General features: G+C 38.9%; 1 protein-coding gene across 1 annotated transcript; it reads left to right on the top strand.

The window, feature by feature from the left end:
• Window positions 1-16,568, top strand: tm6sf2 (transmembrane 6 superfamily member 2). Its single transcript, XM_062960708.1, has 10 exons — window positions 1-231; window positions 3,601-3,695; window positions 7,845-7,942; window positions 8,033-8,136; window positions 9,556-9,638; window positions 9,721-9,845; window positions 11,695-11,796; window positions 11,878-11,970; window positions 13,572-13,691; window positions 15,248-16,568. The coding sequence occupies exons 1-10, from the start codon at window positions 140-142 to the stop codon at window positions 15,440-15,442; spliced, it is 1,107 nt and encodes a 368-aa protein (XP_062816778.1). The 5' UTR covers window positions 1-139; the 3' UTR covers window positions 15,443-16,568.
• The last annotated feature ends 935 nt before the right edge of the window (window positions 16,569-17,503 follow it).

A 17,503-nucleotide genomic window follows, 5' to 3' on the forward strand; every position in this document is an offset into this window, starting at 1 on the left:
GTTGAGGCCGACCTTTGGATCATCATCGCGGTGGAGCAGATCCTTCGGGTCGTGGATTCCGATCAGAATCTCGGAGTTGGAGATCTTCAAGAGTTGGCCAGAGGTGAAGCTTTTCTATCCCATCCTGTCCTGTGCAACCATGCGCTTCCACCCGGCTTGGGCTCCCGTCGGCTTGTACTTCTTCGCCTTCCCGCTCTGCTACACCTGCAACACTCTCGCCGCCATGGAGAGGTGAGTCACCACGTCTGAATCCCCTGACCCGGGTTGGGAAACACCCAGGTTGCTCCTCGAAATACATGTAATGCGGAGGCACTCCTCTCCCAGGCTCAGCTTTGATGCCCAGAGTAGCTTAATTTATTATTTTAATTATTATTAAATATTAATTATATTATATTATTATATTATTAATTCTTAATATTATTATTATTATTATTATTAATATCCATTGACACATACCAGATGTAATGTGGAGGCACTCCTCTCCCAGGCTCAGCTTCGATGCCCAGAGTAGCTTAATTTATTATTTTAATTATTATTAAATATTAATTATATTATATTATTATATTATTAATTCTTAATATTATTATTATTATTATTAATATCCATTGACACATACCAGATGTAATGTGGAGGCACTCCTCTCCCAGGCTCAGCTTCGATGCCCAGAGTAGCTTAATTTATTATTTTAATTATTATTAAATATTAATTATATTATATTATTATATTATTAATTCTTAATATTATTATTATTATTATTAATATCCATTGACACATACCAGATGTAATGTGGAGGCACTCCTCTCCCAGGCTCAGCTTCGATTCCCAGAGTAGCTTAATTTATTATTTTAATTATTGTTAAATAGTAATTTATTAAATATTAATTTAATTTAATTAAATATTAATTATATTATTATTATTATTAATATCCATTGACACATACCAGATGTAATGCAGAGGCACTCATCTCCCAGGCTCAGCTTTGATGCCCAGAGTAGCTTAATTTATTATTTTAATTATTGTTAAATAGTAATTTATTAAATATTATATTAATTTAATTAAATATTAATTAAATTATTATTATTATTATTATTAGTATCCATTGACACATACCAGATGTAATGCGGAGGCACTCCTCTCCCAGGCTCAGCTTCGATTCCCAGAGTAGCTTAATGTATTATTTTAATTATTATTAAATAGTAATTTATTAAATATTATATTAATTTAATTAAATATTAATTAAATTATTATTATTAGTAGTAGTAGTAGTAGTATCCATTGACACATACCAGATGTAATGCGGAGGCACTCCTCTCCCAGGCTCAGCTTCGATTCCCAGAGTAGCTTAATTTATTATTTTAATTATTATTAAATATTAATTTATTAAATATTAATTTAATTTAATATTGAATATTATATTATTATTATTAATATTATTAATACCCATTTGCACACATCAGATGTAATGCAGAGGCACTCCTCTCCCAGGCTCAGTCTGTCATGAACCAGGTCTATATATCTCTATCATGTGTCCCTTCGTTGGGATTCCGGACAGGAAACAATTAGGGCCAGCTAACACCTCCCAACAAAGGATTCCTTTGAAGCTGCAAGGCCATATATATTATTACTACCCATTGGCACACACCAGATGTAATGCGGAGGCTTTCCTCTCCCAGGCTCAGTTAGATTCCCAGAGTATATCGTTAGTAATTTATTATTATTATTATTATTATTATTATTATTATTATTATTGACACCCATTGGCACACACCAAATGTAATGCGGAGGCACTCCTCTCCCAGGCTCAGCTTAGATTCCCAGAAAAGCTGTCGTTATTAAAATGTTGTTGTTGTTGTTGTTGTTACTATTACTATTATTATTATTAGTATTGACACCCATTGGCACACACCAGATGTAATGTGGAGGCACTCCTCTCCCAAGCTCAGCTTAGATTCCCAGAAAAGCTGTCATTATTAATATGTTGTTGTTGTTGTTGGTATTATTATTATTATTATTATTGACACCCATTGGCACACATCAGATGTAATGCGGAGGCACTCCTCTCCCAGGCTCAGCTTCGATTCCCAGAATATCGATCATTCTTAATATATTATTATTATTATTATTATTATTATTATTATTATTATTAATACCCATTGGCACACACCAGATGTAATGCGGAGGCACTCCTCTCCCAGGCTCAGCTTAGATTCCCAGAATATCTATCATTCTTAATATATTATTATTATTATTATTATTATTACCCATTGGCACACACCAGATGTAATGCAGAGGCACTCCTCTCCCAGGCTCAGCTTAGATTTCCAGATCTATCCCTCTATATTATTATTATTATTATTATTATTATTATTAATAAGAACACCCATTGGCACACACCAGATGTAATGCGGAGGAAGGAAAGGAAATCGAAAGGAAAACGAATGCTTCCTTCCCCCTTGTTTTGCGTTAGGGCTGTTTTGGAACAGAATCACGATCCCCTTGCTTTGCGATTGTTTCCGTGGCGTAAACATTGCACTCTTCTGATGCCAGCTCCTTAGCCAAACTACACATCCCGTGGACTCATAGCATTATGTTGCGTTGACACATGGAGCCAGGACGAGACTCGGTTTCGGTGCCAAAATTGAACCCTGCCTCCTATGAAGTCACCTGAACTTTGGATTCATTCCTCTAAAATCCCAGAAAGCCACACCTGGTTTAGCTTGGAAAAGAGCCATGTTTACACATTGGGAAGGAGGTCCCTTTGCCTCGAGACTATGATATACTACTATATATATAGTAGACATGTCCAAAAAATCGTTTTGAATCGTATATCGGAATTATTTCGGATTGTTCTCGATTTTTGATACACATTCCGAGACATTGTCTCACAGCGCAACCAGCAATGTAATTCGAACCATTGTTGAACCATTCTCTAATTGTCTCTTAATAATTCGTTAATTTTTTTTCCCCCATAACATTTTAAAAAATATTTATTTATTTTATTTACATCATTTATATTCCGCCCTTCTCACCCCGAAGGGGACTCAGGGCGGATCACATTACACATATTAGGCAAACATTCAATGCCTTTTCAACACAGGACAAAGACGAACAACATAGCTCCGAGCGGGCCTCGAACTTATGACCTCCTGGTCAGTGACTCATTGCTCTCCCATTTGCGCCACAGCCCCGGGCTAAATATATATATATATAAATATAAATTTCAAAAAAAATTTTAAAAAATTGTTTCTGCGACCTACCTTGAATGGGAGCTTAACGCAGCCTAACATGGCTGCTGGTCCCCGGCCAATCAGAAGCTTCCACGATGGACGCAAAGGCGGGGGCTAATGTCCTCTGCGTCCACATGGAAGATTGCCATACAAGCCCGGTGTGTAGCGATTGCGCATGCGCACCCACCATTTTAGAAACATTACGAATTTTCGGAAATATCAAAAAAATTTGGGTGAAAAAAATCGGAAATACATTCTATATCAAAGCGCCAGCGCCCCCTACTTTAGAAACGAGAATTGAAACATTCTTTTCATCCATCGGACATGCCTAATATACAGTTACGCAAAAAGTAACTTTTCTCTCTCCCTCCAGCCCTTCGGTCATTGCCGCGACTGGTTTTGCCACCCTGGCGTTCCTCTTTGCTGTGGTCTATCTCCCAAACAACTCGCAGGATCCACTTTACTACGGTAATACTACAGAGAGGTGATAGACCTAGAGAGAGATAAGATAGTTAGCTAGACAAGTTAGAGATAGAGGTGGAAAAAGACATCGATAGAGTATATAGAGTCTTCGGAGATGGAAAAAGACATCGATAGAGTATATAGAGTCTTCAGAGGTGGAAAAAGACATCGATAGAGTATATAGAGTCTTCGGAGATGGAAAAAGACATCGATAGAGTATATAGAGTCTTCAGAGGTGGAAAAAGACATCGATAGAGTATATAGAGTCTTCGGAGATGGAAAAAGACATCGATAGAGTATATAGAGTCATCGGAGATGGAAAAAGACATCGATAGAGTATATAGAGTCATCGGAGATGGAAAAAGACATCGATAGAGTATATAGAGTCATCGGAGATGGAAAAAGACATCGATAGAGTATATAGAGTCTTCGGAGATGGAAAAAGACATCGATAGAGTATATAGAGTCTTCGGAGATGGAAAAAGACATCGATAGAGTATATAGAGTCATCGGAGATGGAAAAAGACATCGATAGAGTATATAGAGTCATCGGAGATGGAAAAAGACATCGATAGAGTATATAGAGTCATCGGAGATGGAAAAAGACATCGATAGAGTATATAGAGTCTTCGGAGATGGAAAAAGACATCGATAGAGTATATAGAGTCTTCGGAGATGGAAAAAGACATCGATAGAGTATATAGAGTCTTCGGAGATGGAAAGAGACATCGATAGAGTATATAGAGTCTTCGGAGATGGAAAAAGACATCGATAGAGTATATAGAGTCTTCGGAGATGGAAAAAGACATCGATAGAGTATATAGAGTCTTCGGAGATGGAAAAAGACATCGATAGAGTATATAGAGTCATCGGAGATGGAAAAAGACATCGATAGAGTATATAGAGTCATCGGAGATGGAAAAAGACATCGATAGAGTATATAGAGTCATCGGAGATGGAAAAAGACATCGATAGAGTATATAGAGTCTTCGGAGATGGAAAAAGACATCGATAGAGTATATAGAGTCATCGGAGATGGAAAAAGACATCGATAGAGTATATAGAGTCTTCGGAGATGGAAAAAGACATCGATAGAGTATATAGAGTCTTCGGAGATGGAAAAAGACATCGATAGAGTATATAGAGTCTTCGGAGATGGAAAAAGACATCGATAGAATATATAGAGTCTTCGGAGATGGAAAAAGACATCGATAGAGTATATAGAGTCTTCGGAGGTGGAAAAAGATATCGATAGAGTATATAGAGTCTTCGGAGATGGAAAAAGACATCGATAGAATATATAGAGTCTTCGGAGATGGAAAAAGACATCGATAGAGTATATAGAGTCTTCAGAGGTGGAAAAAGACATCGATAGAGTATATAGAGTCTTCGGAGATGGAAAAAGACATCGATAGAGTATATAGAGTCTTCGGAGATGGAAAAAGACATCGATAGAGTATATAGAGTCTTCGGAGATGGAAAAAGACATCGATAGAATATATAGAGTCTTCAGAGGTGGAAAAAGACATCGATAGAGTATATAGAGTCTTCAGAGGTGGAAAAAGACATCGATAGAGTATATAGAGTCTTCAGAGGTGGAAAAAGACATCGATAGAGTATATAGAGTCTTTGGAGATGGAAAAAGACATCGAGTATATAGAGTCTTTGGAGATGGAAAAAGACATCGATAGAGTATATAGAGTCTTCAGAGGTGGAAAAAGACATCGATAGAGTATATAGAGTCTTCAGAGGTGGAAAAAGACATCGATAAAGTATATAGAGTCTTCAGAGGTGGAAAAAGACCGATAGAGTATATAGAGTCTTCAGAGGTGGAAAAAGACCGATAGAGTATATAGAGTCTTTGGAGATGGAAAAAGACATCGAGTATATAGAGTCTTTGGAGATGGAAAAAGACATCGATAGAGTATATAGAGTCTTCGGAGATGGAAAAAGACATCGATAGAGTATATAGAGTCTTCGGAGATGGAAAAAGACATCGATAGAGTATATAGAGTCTTCGGAGATGGAAAAAGACATCGATAGAATATATAGAGTCTTCGGAGATGGAAAGAGACATCGATAGAGTATATAGAGTCTTCGGAGATGGAAAAAGACATCGATAGAGTATATAGAGTCTTCGGAGATGGAAAAAGACATCGATAGAGTATATAGAGTCTTCGGAGATGGAAAGAGACATCGATAGAGTATATAGAGTCTTCGGAGATGGAAAGAGACATCGATAGAGTATATAGAGTCTTCGGAGATGGAAAAAGACATCGATAGAGTATATAGAGTCTTTGGAGATGGAAAGAGACATCGATAGAGTATATAGAGTCTTCAGAGGTGGAAAAAGACATCGATAGAGTATATAGAGTCTTCGGAGATGGAAAAAGACATCGAGTATATAGAGTCTTTGGAGATGGAAAAAGACATCGATAGAGTATATAGAGTCTTTGGAGATGGAAAAAGACATCGAGTATATAGAGTCTTTGGAGATGGAAAAAGACATCGATAGAGTATATAGAGTCTTCAGAGGTGGAAAAAGACATCGATAGAGTATATAGAGTCTTCAGAGGTGGAAAAAGACATCGATAAAGTATATAGAGTCTTCAGAGGTGGAAAAAGACCGATAGAGTATATAGAGTCTTCAGAGGTGGAAAAAGACCGATAGAGTATATAGAGTCTTTGGAGATGGAAAAAGACATCGAGTATATAGAGTCTTTGGAGATGGAAAAAGACATCGATAGAGTATATAGAGTCTTCGGAGATGGAAAAAGACATCGATAGAGTATATAGAGTCTTCGGAGATGGAAAAAGACATCGATAGAGTATATAGAGTCTTCGGAGATGGAAAAAGACATCGATAGAATATATAGAGTCTTCGGAGATGGAAAGAGACATCGATAGAGTATATAGAGTCTTCGGAGATGGAAAAAGACATCGATAGAGTATATAGAGTCTTCGGAGATGGAAAAAGACATCGATAGAGTATATAGAGTCTTCGGAGATGGAAAGAGACATCGATAGAGTATATAGAGTCTTCGGAGATGGAAAGAGACATCGATAGAGTATATAGAGTCTTCGGAGATGGAAAAAGACATCGATAGAGTATATAGAGTCTTTGGAGATGGAAAGAGACATCGATAGAGTATATAGAGTCTTCGGAGATGGAAAAAGACATCGATAGAGTATATAGAGTCTTCGGAGATGGAAAGAGACATCGATAGAGTATATAGAGTCTTCGGAGATGGAAAAAGACATCGATAGAGTATATAGAGTCTTCGGAGATGGAAAAAGACATCGATAAAGTATATAGAGTCTTCAGAGGTGGAAAAAGACATCGATAGAGTATATAGAGTCTTCGGAGATGGAAAAAGACATCAATAGAGTATATAGAGTCTTCGGAGATGGAAAAAGACATCGATAAAGTATATAGAGTCTTCAGAGGTGGAAAAAGACATCGATAGAGTATATAGAGTCTTCAGAGGTGGAAAAAGACATCGATAGAGTATATAGAGTCTTCAGAGGTGGAAAAAGACATCGATAGAGTATATAGAGTCTTTGGAGATGGAAAAAGACATCGAGTATATAGAGTCTTTGGAGATGGAAAAAGACATCGATAGAGTATATAGAGTCTTCCCATCTTACTTTAAATAATACTATTTAAATAATAATATTTATTATGTAAATGATAATATTTATTTATACCCCGCTTTAGAGAAAGAAAAAAAAGTAATCGATGAGATAGATAGAAGAGATAGAGATCGGTGAGCTAGAGATGGAAGAAGAAATTGACAGAGTATATCGAGTCTTCCCATCTTACTTTAAATAATACTAGTGATACAAGAAGACATTGACAGAGTATATCGAGTCTTCCCATCTTACTTTAAATAATACTAGTGATACAAGAAGACATTGACAGAGTATATCGAGTCTTCCCATCTTACTTTAAATAATACTAGTGATACAAGAAGACATTGACAGAGTATCTCGAGTCTTCCCATTTTACTTTAAATAATACTAGTGATACAAGAAGACATTGAGAGAGTATAGTGAGTCTTCCCATCTTACTTTAAATAATACTAGTGATACAAGAAGACATTGAGAGAGTATATCGAGTCTTCCCATCTTACTTTGCTTTCTCCCTTCTTCCAGTCTTTATGGTTTTCTGCTTCTCTTCCGGGGTCGACGGCATCATCGCCTTGGAGGAGGACGGCTACATGGACAACTTTATAGGATTCTACATGAGGGAGGTGGGTGTCGGTGCTTTTCGGGAAGGACTACAACTCCCATGTTCCGTTAAGCATGCCCTTCAACGCGTTCCAATGTTTTTCCCTTTTTAGGGCGAGCCGTACCTTACCACCGCCTACGGGATCATGATTTGCTACTGGGACGCCGTCGTCCATTACGGGCTCTATATCGCGATGATCATAGCCATCCATCAAAGGTATTTGGAAGTATGTATGTATGTTTGTGCCTCAAGGGCACCTACACGGCTTGGTGGATCTGGACCAGATGTGGTTACACAGACCCTTCATGGCTCAACTTAAAATATTGGTAGGGTTTCAACTTAAAAAGCAACTCTGTTTGGGAGTAGGAGGCCAAGAACGAAGAAATGGGTATAGAGATAGAAAGGATTAGCTACTGGCCTCAAGGTATGTATGTATACAATGCTCAGATGTAGCCACAAGAGAGAGAGAGAGAGAGAGGATTGGCTGCTATCCTCTAGGTATACGTATGCAGTACTCAGATGTAGCCAGAAGAGGGAAGTATATATATAAATAGAAAGGATTAGCTACTGGCCTCTTAAGTATGTATGCATGCAGTGCTTAGATGTAGCCACAAGAGGGCAGTGTGTATGTATATATATATATATATATAGAGAGAGAGGGGTGGGGATTAGCTCTGGGTCCCCCTGGGGGAGAAGAGCGGTATATAAATTAAATAAATAGGTATATGTATGCAGTTCTCAGGTGCAGCCACAAGAGGGCGGTATATATGGATAGAAAGGATTATTTACTGGCTCCAAGGTATGTATGTATACAATACTACAAGTGGTAGTATATAGATAGAAAGGATTAGCTACTAGTCTAAATATATATGTATGCATTGCTGAGACGCAGCCACAAGAGGGCAGTATAGGGATAGAAAGGATTAGCTACCGGCATCTAGGTATGTATGTATGTAGTGCTCAGATGCAGACACAAGAGGGCAGTATATATAGATAGAAAGGATTAGCTACTAGTCTAGATATATATGTATGGATAGCTCAGACGTAGCCACAAGAGGGCAGTTTATAAATAGAAAGGATTAGCTACCGGCCTCTAGGTATGTATGTATGTATGCAGTGCTCAGATGCAGCCACAAGAGGGCAGTATATATAGATAGAAAGGATTAGCTACTGGCCTCCATGTATGCAGTGCTCAGATGCAGCCACAAGAAGGCAGTATAGATAGAAAGGATTAGCTACTAGTCTAGATATATATGTATGCAGTGCTCAGATGCAGCCACAAGAAGGCAGTATAGATAGAAAGGATTAGCTGCTAGTCTAGATATATATGTATGCAATTTAGTCTTGCATCTCTTCTGCAACGTATTTGTTTTTGACATTTATGGCTGCTCAGATGCAGCCACAAGAGGGCAGTATATATAGATAGAAAGGATTAGCTACTAGTCTAGATATATATGTATGCAATGCAGTCTTGCATCTCTTCTGCAACGTAATTATTTTTGACATATATGGCTGCTCAGATGCAGCCACAAGAGGCCAGTATAGGGATAGAAAGGATTGGCTACCGGCCTCTGAACGACATCAGATCCTCGTTGAGTTCCTCCTAATGGATCTGACCCTGACTTTCCCCTCCAGGAAGAGCTACCGAAACGTGGGCCTCTACTGGGCCGGGTCCCTCACCATGAGCCTCGTGGTTTTCCTCCTGGGCAACGCGATTGGTGAGTCTTTCCTTCCTTGGACTACGTTCAGAAGCTCCAAAAGCCGTCCACCCGATAACCCCGTCGCGCCGTCTCTTTGCAGGGAAATACGGCTCGGAGATCCGCCCGGCCTTCCTGCTCAACATCCCCTACCTTCTCATCCCCATCTGGGCCGCCGTGCGGATCTTCGCCCAGCCCAAGAACCCGCCGTTGTTGACAGCAGATCAGGTACCGCGGACGAGAGAAAGCATCGTTAAAAAATTGTGTAGAAATACCGTTCTAATGGACATGTGGTCATACAACTTGGAGTCCAACCAGTCCTCTCTCTCGATAGAACGGGGAAACTTTGGGCTTTGGAAGTCCCATCGTCCCCAGGCAGCAGGACCAAGAGTCGTGGATGATAGATTGGTTAACTATTTATTAATTATTATTAATTAATTAATTATTAAATATGTATTAATTAATATAATAATTCATTATTAATTACATAATTAATATAAGGATCTCAACTGGATCCCGGCCCCAGCCCAGCCCCAAACATTCTTAGGAGGATTAAACTCGTCCAATTTATATAATGATAGAACTAATTAGGAAATGACATTTATAACCCAGGAATAAAAATCATGTTATATATTATTATATAACTATTAATATATATTAATATTAATATATATTTATTAATTAATATATTATGTATTAATAATAAATATTAATCTTAATATATATTTAAGGACTATTAATATATATTTAAGGATCTCAGCTGGATCCCGGTCCCAGCCCAACCCCAAACATTCTTAGGAGGATTAAACTCGTCCAATTAATATCAAGATAGAACCAATTAGGAAATGACATTTATGGCCCAGGAACAAAAATCATGTTATATAATGTAATAATGACTATTAATGTATATTTAAGGATCTTAGCTGGATCCCGGTCCCAGCTCAACTCCAAACATTCTTAGGAGGATTAAACTCGTCCAATTAATATAACGATAGAACCAATTAGGAAATAGTATTTATACTTCAGAAACAAAAATCATGTTATATAGTGTAATAATGACTATTAATGTATATTTAAGGATTTTAGCTGGATCCCGGCCCCAGCCCAACCCCAAACATTCTTAGGAGGATTAAACTCGTCCAATTAATATAACGATAGAACCAATTAGGAAATAGTATTTATACTTCAGAAACAAAAATCATGTTATATAGTGTAATAATGACTATTAATGTATATTTAAGGATTTTAGCTGGATCCCGGCCCCAGCCCAACTCCAAACATTCTTAGGAGGATTAAACTCGTCCAATTAATATCAAGATAGAACCAATTAGGAAATGACATTTATAGCCCAGGAACAAAAATGATATTACGTAGTGTAATAATGACTATTAATGTATATTTAAGGATCTTAGCTGGATCCCGGTCCCAGCCCAACCCCAAACATTCTTAGGAGGATTAAACTTCATCCAATGAAGATAATGGCCTTGTCAGGGAATCACCAACCCGACTTGATGGATGAGCCAGTTCCCACCTCTGCTCACCCCGTCAGACCACTTTGCAAACAGCAAAACAGCACCGACAAAGCACGACACCTTCGTTGATTTATGTCTGCTGAAAATCAGCGGCTCTGAAGGCTTTATTTACAATATTTACAATACTAAACTCCAAAACTATCCGGATGCATGTTGCATGTCTGTCTCTCTCAAAGTCCGTTCTCTCTGTGCACAGAAGCACCTCCTGCATTCCACAGTCTGTGGTGTATCTTCCTGTCAGGTAGCTCAAACAGAAGTCCTTGTTCATTTGCCCTTCCAGCAATCAATCAAAGCCTTGCTGCAATTAACCGCTGGACTGCTGGAATGCTTGTCGGAACGAAATACATATCACAGCAACAATGGATTACACATTTCACTCCATATCAACAAAAACACTAACAGGCCTCACACCCTTCCCAATGGAGTAGACCCACCTAAAATGACAAAGGAGTAGATTAGAGTGGTACCTCCAAGACCTTCCTAGAACATAATTTAAGAATCTCAGAATCTCGTTTCTTGTTTTTTTTCTTCTCGTCACTGCAAAGATTGACCGGGAGCAGGGCAAAACCTTACTCCAGCGCCCACTCGATCTGGGATTGGTGGCCTTTCTGCTTTTCGCCGTGGCCTTCACGCTTTTCCGAGGACTGGTGAGCAATATAGCCACGGACGGGGGACTCTCAACCTTCTTGGCTAGTCTCGATATATTCTATCTATGCCTCTTTCCGTAGGTGGTCCTGGATTGCCCCTGGGAGACGTGCTTCGACTACATCTACCAGCAAGAGCCTTACCTGCGGGACCCCGTGGCTTACCCCAAAGTCCAGGTGAGTCCACGAATGTAAACAAATGGCTGTTACTTCCGACCTCTAGGAATGTCTCGTTCTTGTCTGGTCAGCGGACCATATTGTCATCGAAATCAACTATAAAGGGTGTGAGACCATTATATTCATTGGATGGGTTTAATCCTCCTAGGAATGTTTGGGGTTGGGCTGGGGCCGAGATCCAGCTAAGATTCATAAAAATACGTTATAAACATATAGTCATTATTATACTATGTAATATCATTTTTATTCCTGGGCTATAAATTGGTTCTATCATTATATTCATTGGATGAATTTAATCCTCCCAAGAATGTTTGGGGTTAGGCTGGGGCCGGATCCAGCTAAGATCCTTTAAAATATATTATATCTATATAATAATTATTACACTATGTAACATGATTTTTGTTCCTGGGCTATAAATGTCATTTCCTAATTAGTTCTATCATTATATTCATTGAACGAGTAAAATCCTCCTAAGAATGTTTGGGGTTGGGCTGGGACCGGGATCCAGCTAAGATCCTTAAAAATATATTATATCTATATAATAATTATTACACTATGTAACATGATTTTTGTTCCTGGGTTATAAATGTCATTTCCTAATTGGTTCTATCATTATATTCATTGGACGAGTTTAATCCTCCCAGGAATGTTTGGGGTTAGGCTGGGACCGGGATCTAGCTAAGATCCTTAAAAATACATTACTAGTCATTATTACACTATGTAACATGATTTTTATTCCTGGGCTATAAATGTCATTTCCTAATTAGTTCTATCATTATATTCATTGAACGAGTAAAATACTCCTAAGAATGTTTAGGGTTGGGCTGGGACCGGGATCCAGCTAAGATCCTTAAAAATATGTTTTAAATGTATAATCATTGTTACTATGTAATATTATTTTTGTTCCTGGGCTATAAATACTATTTCTTAATTGGTTCTATCATTATATTCATTGGACGAATTTAATCCTCCCAGGAATGTTTGGGCTTGGGCTAGGGCCGGGATCCAGCTAACATCCTTAAAAATATATTATAACTATATAATAATTATTACACTATGTAACATGATTTTTGTTCCTGGGCTATAAATGTCATTTCCTAATCGGTTCTATCTTTATATTCATTGGACAAGTTTAATCCTCCCAGGAATGTTTGGGGTTGGGCTGGGGCTGGGATCCAGCTAAGATCCTTGAAAATACATTAATAGCCATTATTATACTATGTAATATTTTTATTCCTGGGCTATAAATGTCATTTCCTAATTGGTTCTATTATTATATTCATTGGACGAATTTAATCCTCCCAGGAATGTTTGGGTTTAGGCTGGGACCGGGATCTAGCTAAGATCCTTAAAAATACATTTTAAATGTATAATCATTGTTACTGTGTAATATTATTTTTGTTCCTGAGCTATAAATACTATTTCCTAATTGGTTCTATCATTATATTAATTGGACGAATTTAATCCTCCCAAGAATGTTTGGGGTTAGGCTGGGACCGGGATCCAGCAGAGATCCTTAAAAACACGTTACATCGTGTTATTGATTTAACTCCGTGGCTTTGCTGCCTGTGTTACCGCTCCTTTGCCTTCTTCTCCCCCAGATGCTGGTGTATCTCTTTTACGGCCTGCCGTATTTTTGCGTCTGCATCTACGGCTTACTCTCCCCCGGTTCCACGTGGATGCCAGATTGTGCTTTGGTTTGCGCCGGCGCCATTGCCCAGGTGAGGTTGCCAAATCTCCCGAATTTATTGGCTTCGGAGAGATTCAAACCCAGAATACTGTACCTTCCCTTGATCTAGGCATCACATTCCTATGGATGCAGCCTAGTATTGTATTGGCCTTTATAGCTGCAGCATCACACTCTCGTGATTTTTTAAATTGTTTGCAAATAATTCAAAAAATTCCCATAAATTAGTGGAGCAGCGTAATTTTCCGAAACTTGGATGACTGAAAGTGGGAAAGGTGTGGTACAATCACAGCAAGTTTCATCTCGGTAGCTGTAACAACGAGGAAGAAACGAGCCCGCTTAATCACGTAACAAAAAAGGAATGAAATTTCGTAATTTTTCATAAATAATTCAGAAATTCCCCAAAAATTAGTGGATGGGTGTAACGTTCTGAAATGTGGTGGTCTAACAGTGGGAAGGGTGTGGTACAATCACGGCAAGTTTTATCCCGATAGCTTTAAAAATGAGGGAGAAACTAGTCAGCTCAAGCACATAACAAAAAAGTAACGAAATTTCGTAATTTTTTCTAAATAATTTGAAAATTCCCCAAAAATTAGTGGATGGGCGTAACATTCTGAAACTTGGTGGGCTAACAGTGGGAAAGATGGGGCACAATCTTAGCAAGTTTCATCCCGATAACACTACAAACAAGGGAGAAACGAGCCCACTTGCTCAAGCACATAACGAAAAAAAGGAACGAAATTTCGTAATTTTTCCCAAATAATTCAAAAATTCCCCAAAAATTAGTGGATGGGCGTAATGTTCTGAAATTTGGTGGGCTAAAAGTGAGAGAGGTGTGGGACAATTACAGCAAGTTTTATCCGGATAGCTCTAACAACGAGGGAGAAACGAGGCCACTTAAGCACATAAAAAAGGAATGAAATTTCGTATTTTTTCTAAATAATTAAAAAATTCCCCAAAAATTAGTGGATGAGCGTAACATTCCGCAACTTGGTGGGCTGACAGTGGAAAAGGTGTGGCACAATCACAGCAAGTTTCAACCTGATAGCTCTAACAACAAGGGAGAAACGAGCCCACTTGCTCAAGCACATAACGAAAAAAGAATGAAATTTCATAATTTTTTGTAAATAATTCAAAAATTCCCCAAAAATTAGTGGATGAGCGTAACGTTCCGAAACTCGGTGGGCTGACAGTGGGAAAGATGGGGCACAATCGTAGCAGGTTTCATCCCGATAACACTACAAACAAGGGGGAAACGAGCCCACTTGCTCAAGCACGTAACGAAAAAAGGAACGAAATTTCGTGATTTTTTCTAAACAATTCAAAAATTCCCCAAAAATTAGTGGATGAGCATAACATTCTGAAACTTGGTGGGCTAACAGTGGGAAAGGTGTGGTACAATCACAGCAAGTTTCATCTCGATAGCTGTAACAACAAGGGAGAAACGAACCCGCTTGCTCAAGCACGTAACGAAATTTCGTTGCTCTCGTCATTGTAACGAATTTTCACTCACGACACGAGTTTTGAAACGTGATTTTTTTTTTCGATTGCAGATACAAATTATATATATATCTTTCTCTCGTTTCCCAGGCCCAGTTCTCCCACATTGGGGGTTCCCTCCACCCGCGCACCCCTTTTCCGTATCGCACGCCGGAAGCGGCTTGGTGGACGGCTCTGCTCTCCAACGTTATCTACGCCTTGGGACCCCACTTTCTCGCCTACCGATGTCTGAAGAACCCGGCCTTCTTCGGCCGCGCCTCGGTCGAAGACAAGAAGACCCAATGACCTTAGTCGTTGATGGTTGACGTCTTTGCCAAGAGCACTCCGCAGCGGGATTTGAAACTGGTTGAAAGGTGGAGCGGGATTTGAGATCGTCGTCGTTTTCGCATGGAGGGTTTTCTTGGTCAGATTCGTTCAGAACGGGGCTCGCCTTAGCCGTCCCAAGACCGAGCCGGGATTCGAACCCGGGACTCCGAGTCCGATCTTCGAACCACTACGTCACACTGCCTTCCCACAACGCACGCATCAATTCCATGCTCTCAACCCTCTAAGAACTGAATTATTACTCGGGTTGTGTCATCATAAAAGACTGCTTTCCCCCTTCTCCAGCTCGCTTCCATCCTTGCCCGGCCCTCTTTTAGAACATCTCAATGGCCAACGTTCTAGCCCTCTTCCATTCTCATTTTCTGTCTCTATACTGACATCTTGTGGTTGCATCTGATACATACATTCCCATCGTTTTTGGCACCCTATTCCCCAAAATTTATTTTTCATCTGATACATACATTCCCATCATTTTTGGCGCCCTATTCCCCAAAATTGATTTTTTTTTTTTAGTGGAAACCCACCATCACTATTTAAGTTGAATCACGAAGGATATATACGTGCCATGTTTGGTGAAGATCTATGAAGTTATTTCAGAGCCTTTGTGGAACAAACAAACCAACAAACACATATTTCTTTCCATCTATATACTGACACCTTGTGGTTGCATCTGAGATATACATTCCCATCGGTTTTGGCACCCTGTCCTCCCAAAAATTGATTTTTAGTAGACAACCCCAGCATCATTATTTAAGTTAAACCACGAAGGATATATATGTGAGATGTTTGGTGCAGATCCGTTAAGTAATTTCAGCACTTTTGTGGAACAAGCAAACCAACAAACACATAGATAGACACACATTCCTTTCCATCTCTATGCTGACACCTTGTGGGTTCATCTGATATATACATTCCCATTGGTTTTGGCACTCTACCGACCCCCAAAAATGATTTTTAGTAGACAACCCCAGCATCATTATTTAAGTTGAATCTCAAAGGATATGTACGTACCACGTTTAGTCCATATCCAGCAAGTTATCTCAGAGCCTTTGCGGAACAAACAAACCAATAAACATATAGATCGACATATATTCTTTTCCATCTCTCTACTGACATCTTGTGGTTGCATCTGATATATACATTTTCATCAGTTTTAGTGCCCTATCCCCAAAATTGATTTTTTTTTAGCAGACAACTCCACCATCATTATTTAAGTTGAATCACGACGGATAGATACATACCACATTCGGTGCAGATCCATCAAGTTATTTCGGAGCTTTTGCAGAACAAACAAACAAACAAACAAACAAACACACATTCCTTTCCATCTCTCTACTGACACCTTGTGGTTGCATCTGATATATACATTCCCATCGTTTTTGGCGCCCTATTCCCAAAATTGATCTATTTCATAGACAACCCTAGCATCATTATTTAAGTTAGATCACGACGAATAGATACATACCACATTCAGTGAGGATCCGTCAAGTTATTTTAGAGCTTTTGTGGAACAAACAAACATCCATAGCTAGATTCCTTTCTGTCTCTATACCGACACCTTGTGGTTGCATCTGATACATATATTCCCATCGGTTTTGGCACCCTATTCTCCCCAAAAAATTTTTTTTTTTTAGCAGACAACCCTAGCATCATTATTTAAGTTAGATCACGACGAATAGATATGGACCAAATTCGGTGCCGATCCATCAAGTTATTTTGGAGCTTTTGCGAAACAAACAAACAAACAAACACATTCCTTTCCAGCTCTCTACTGACACCTTGTGGTTGCATCTGATACATATATTCCCATCGGTTTTGGCACCCTATCCTCCCCAAAATTTATTTTTTTTAGCAGACGACCCTAGCATCATTATTTAAGTTAGATCACGACGGATAGATATGGACCAAATTCGGTGCCGATCCATCAAATTATTTCAGAGCTTTTGCAAAACAAACAAACAAACACATTCCTTTCCATCTCTCTACTGACACCTTGTGGTTGCATCTGATACATATATTCCC

Source organism: Anolis carolinensis, unplaced genomic scaffold (assembly GCF_035594765.1).
Source record: "Anolis carolinensis isolate JA03-04 unplaced genomic scaffold, rAnoCar3.1.pri scaffold_7, whole genome shotgun sequence".
Classification (NCBI taxonomy): Eukaryota; Metazoa; Chordata; class Lepidosauria; order Squamata; family Dactyloidae; genus Anolis; species Anolis carolinensis.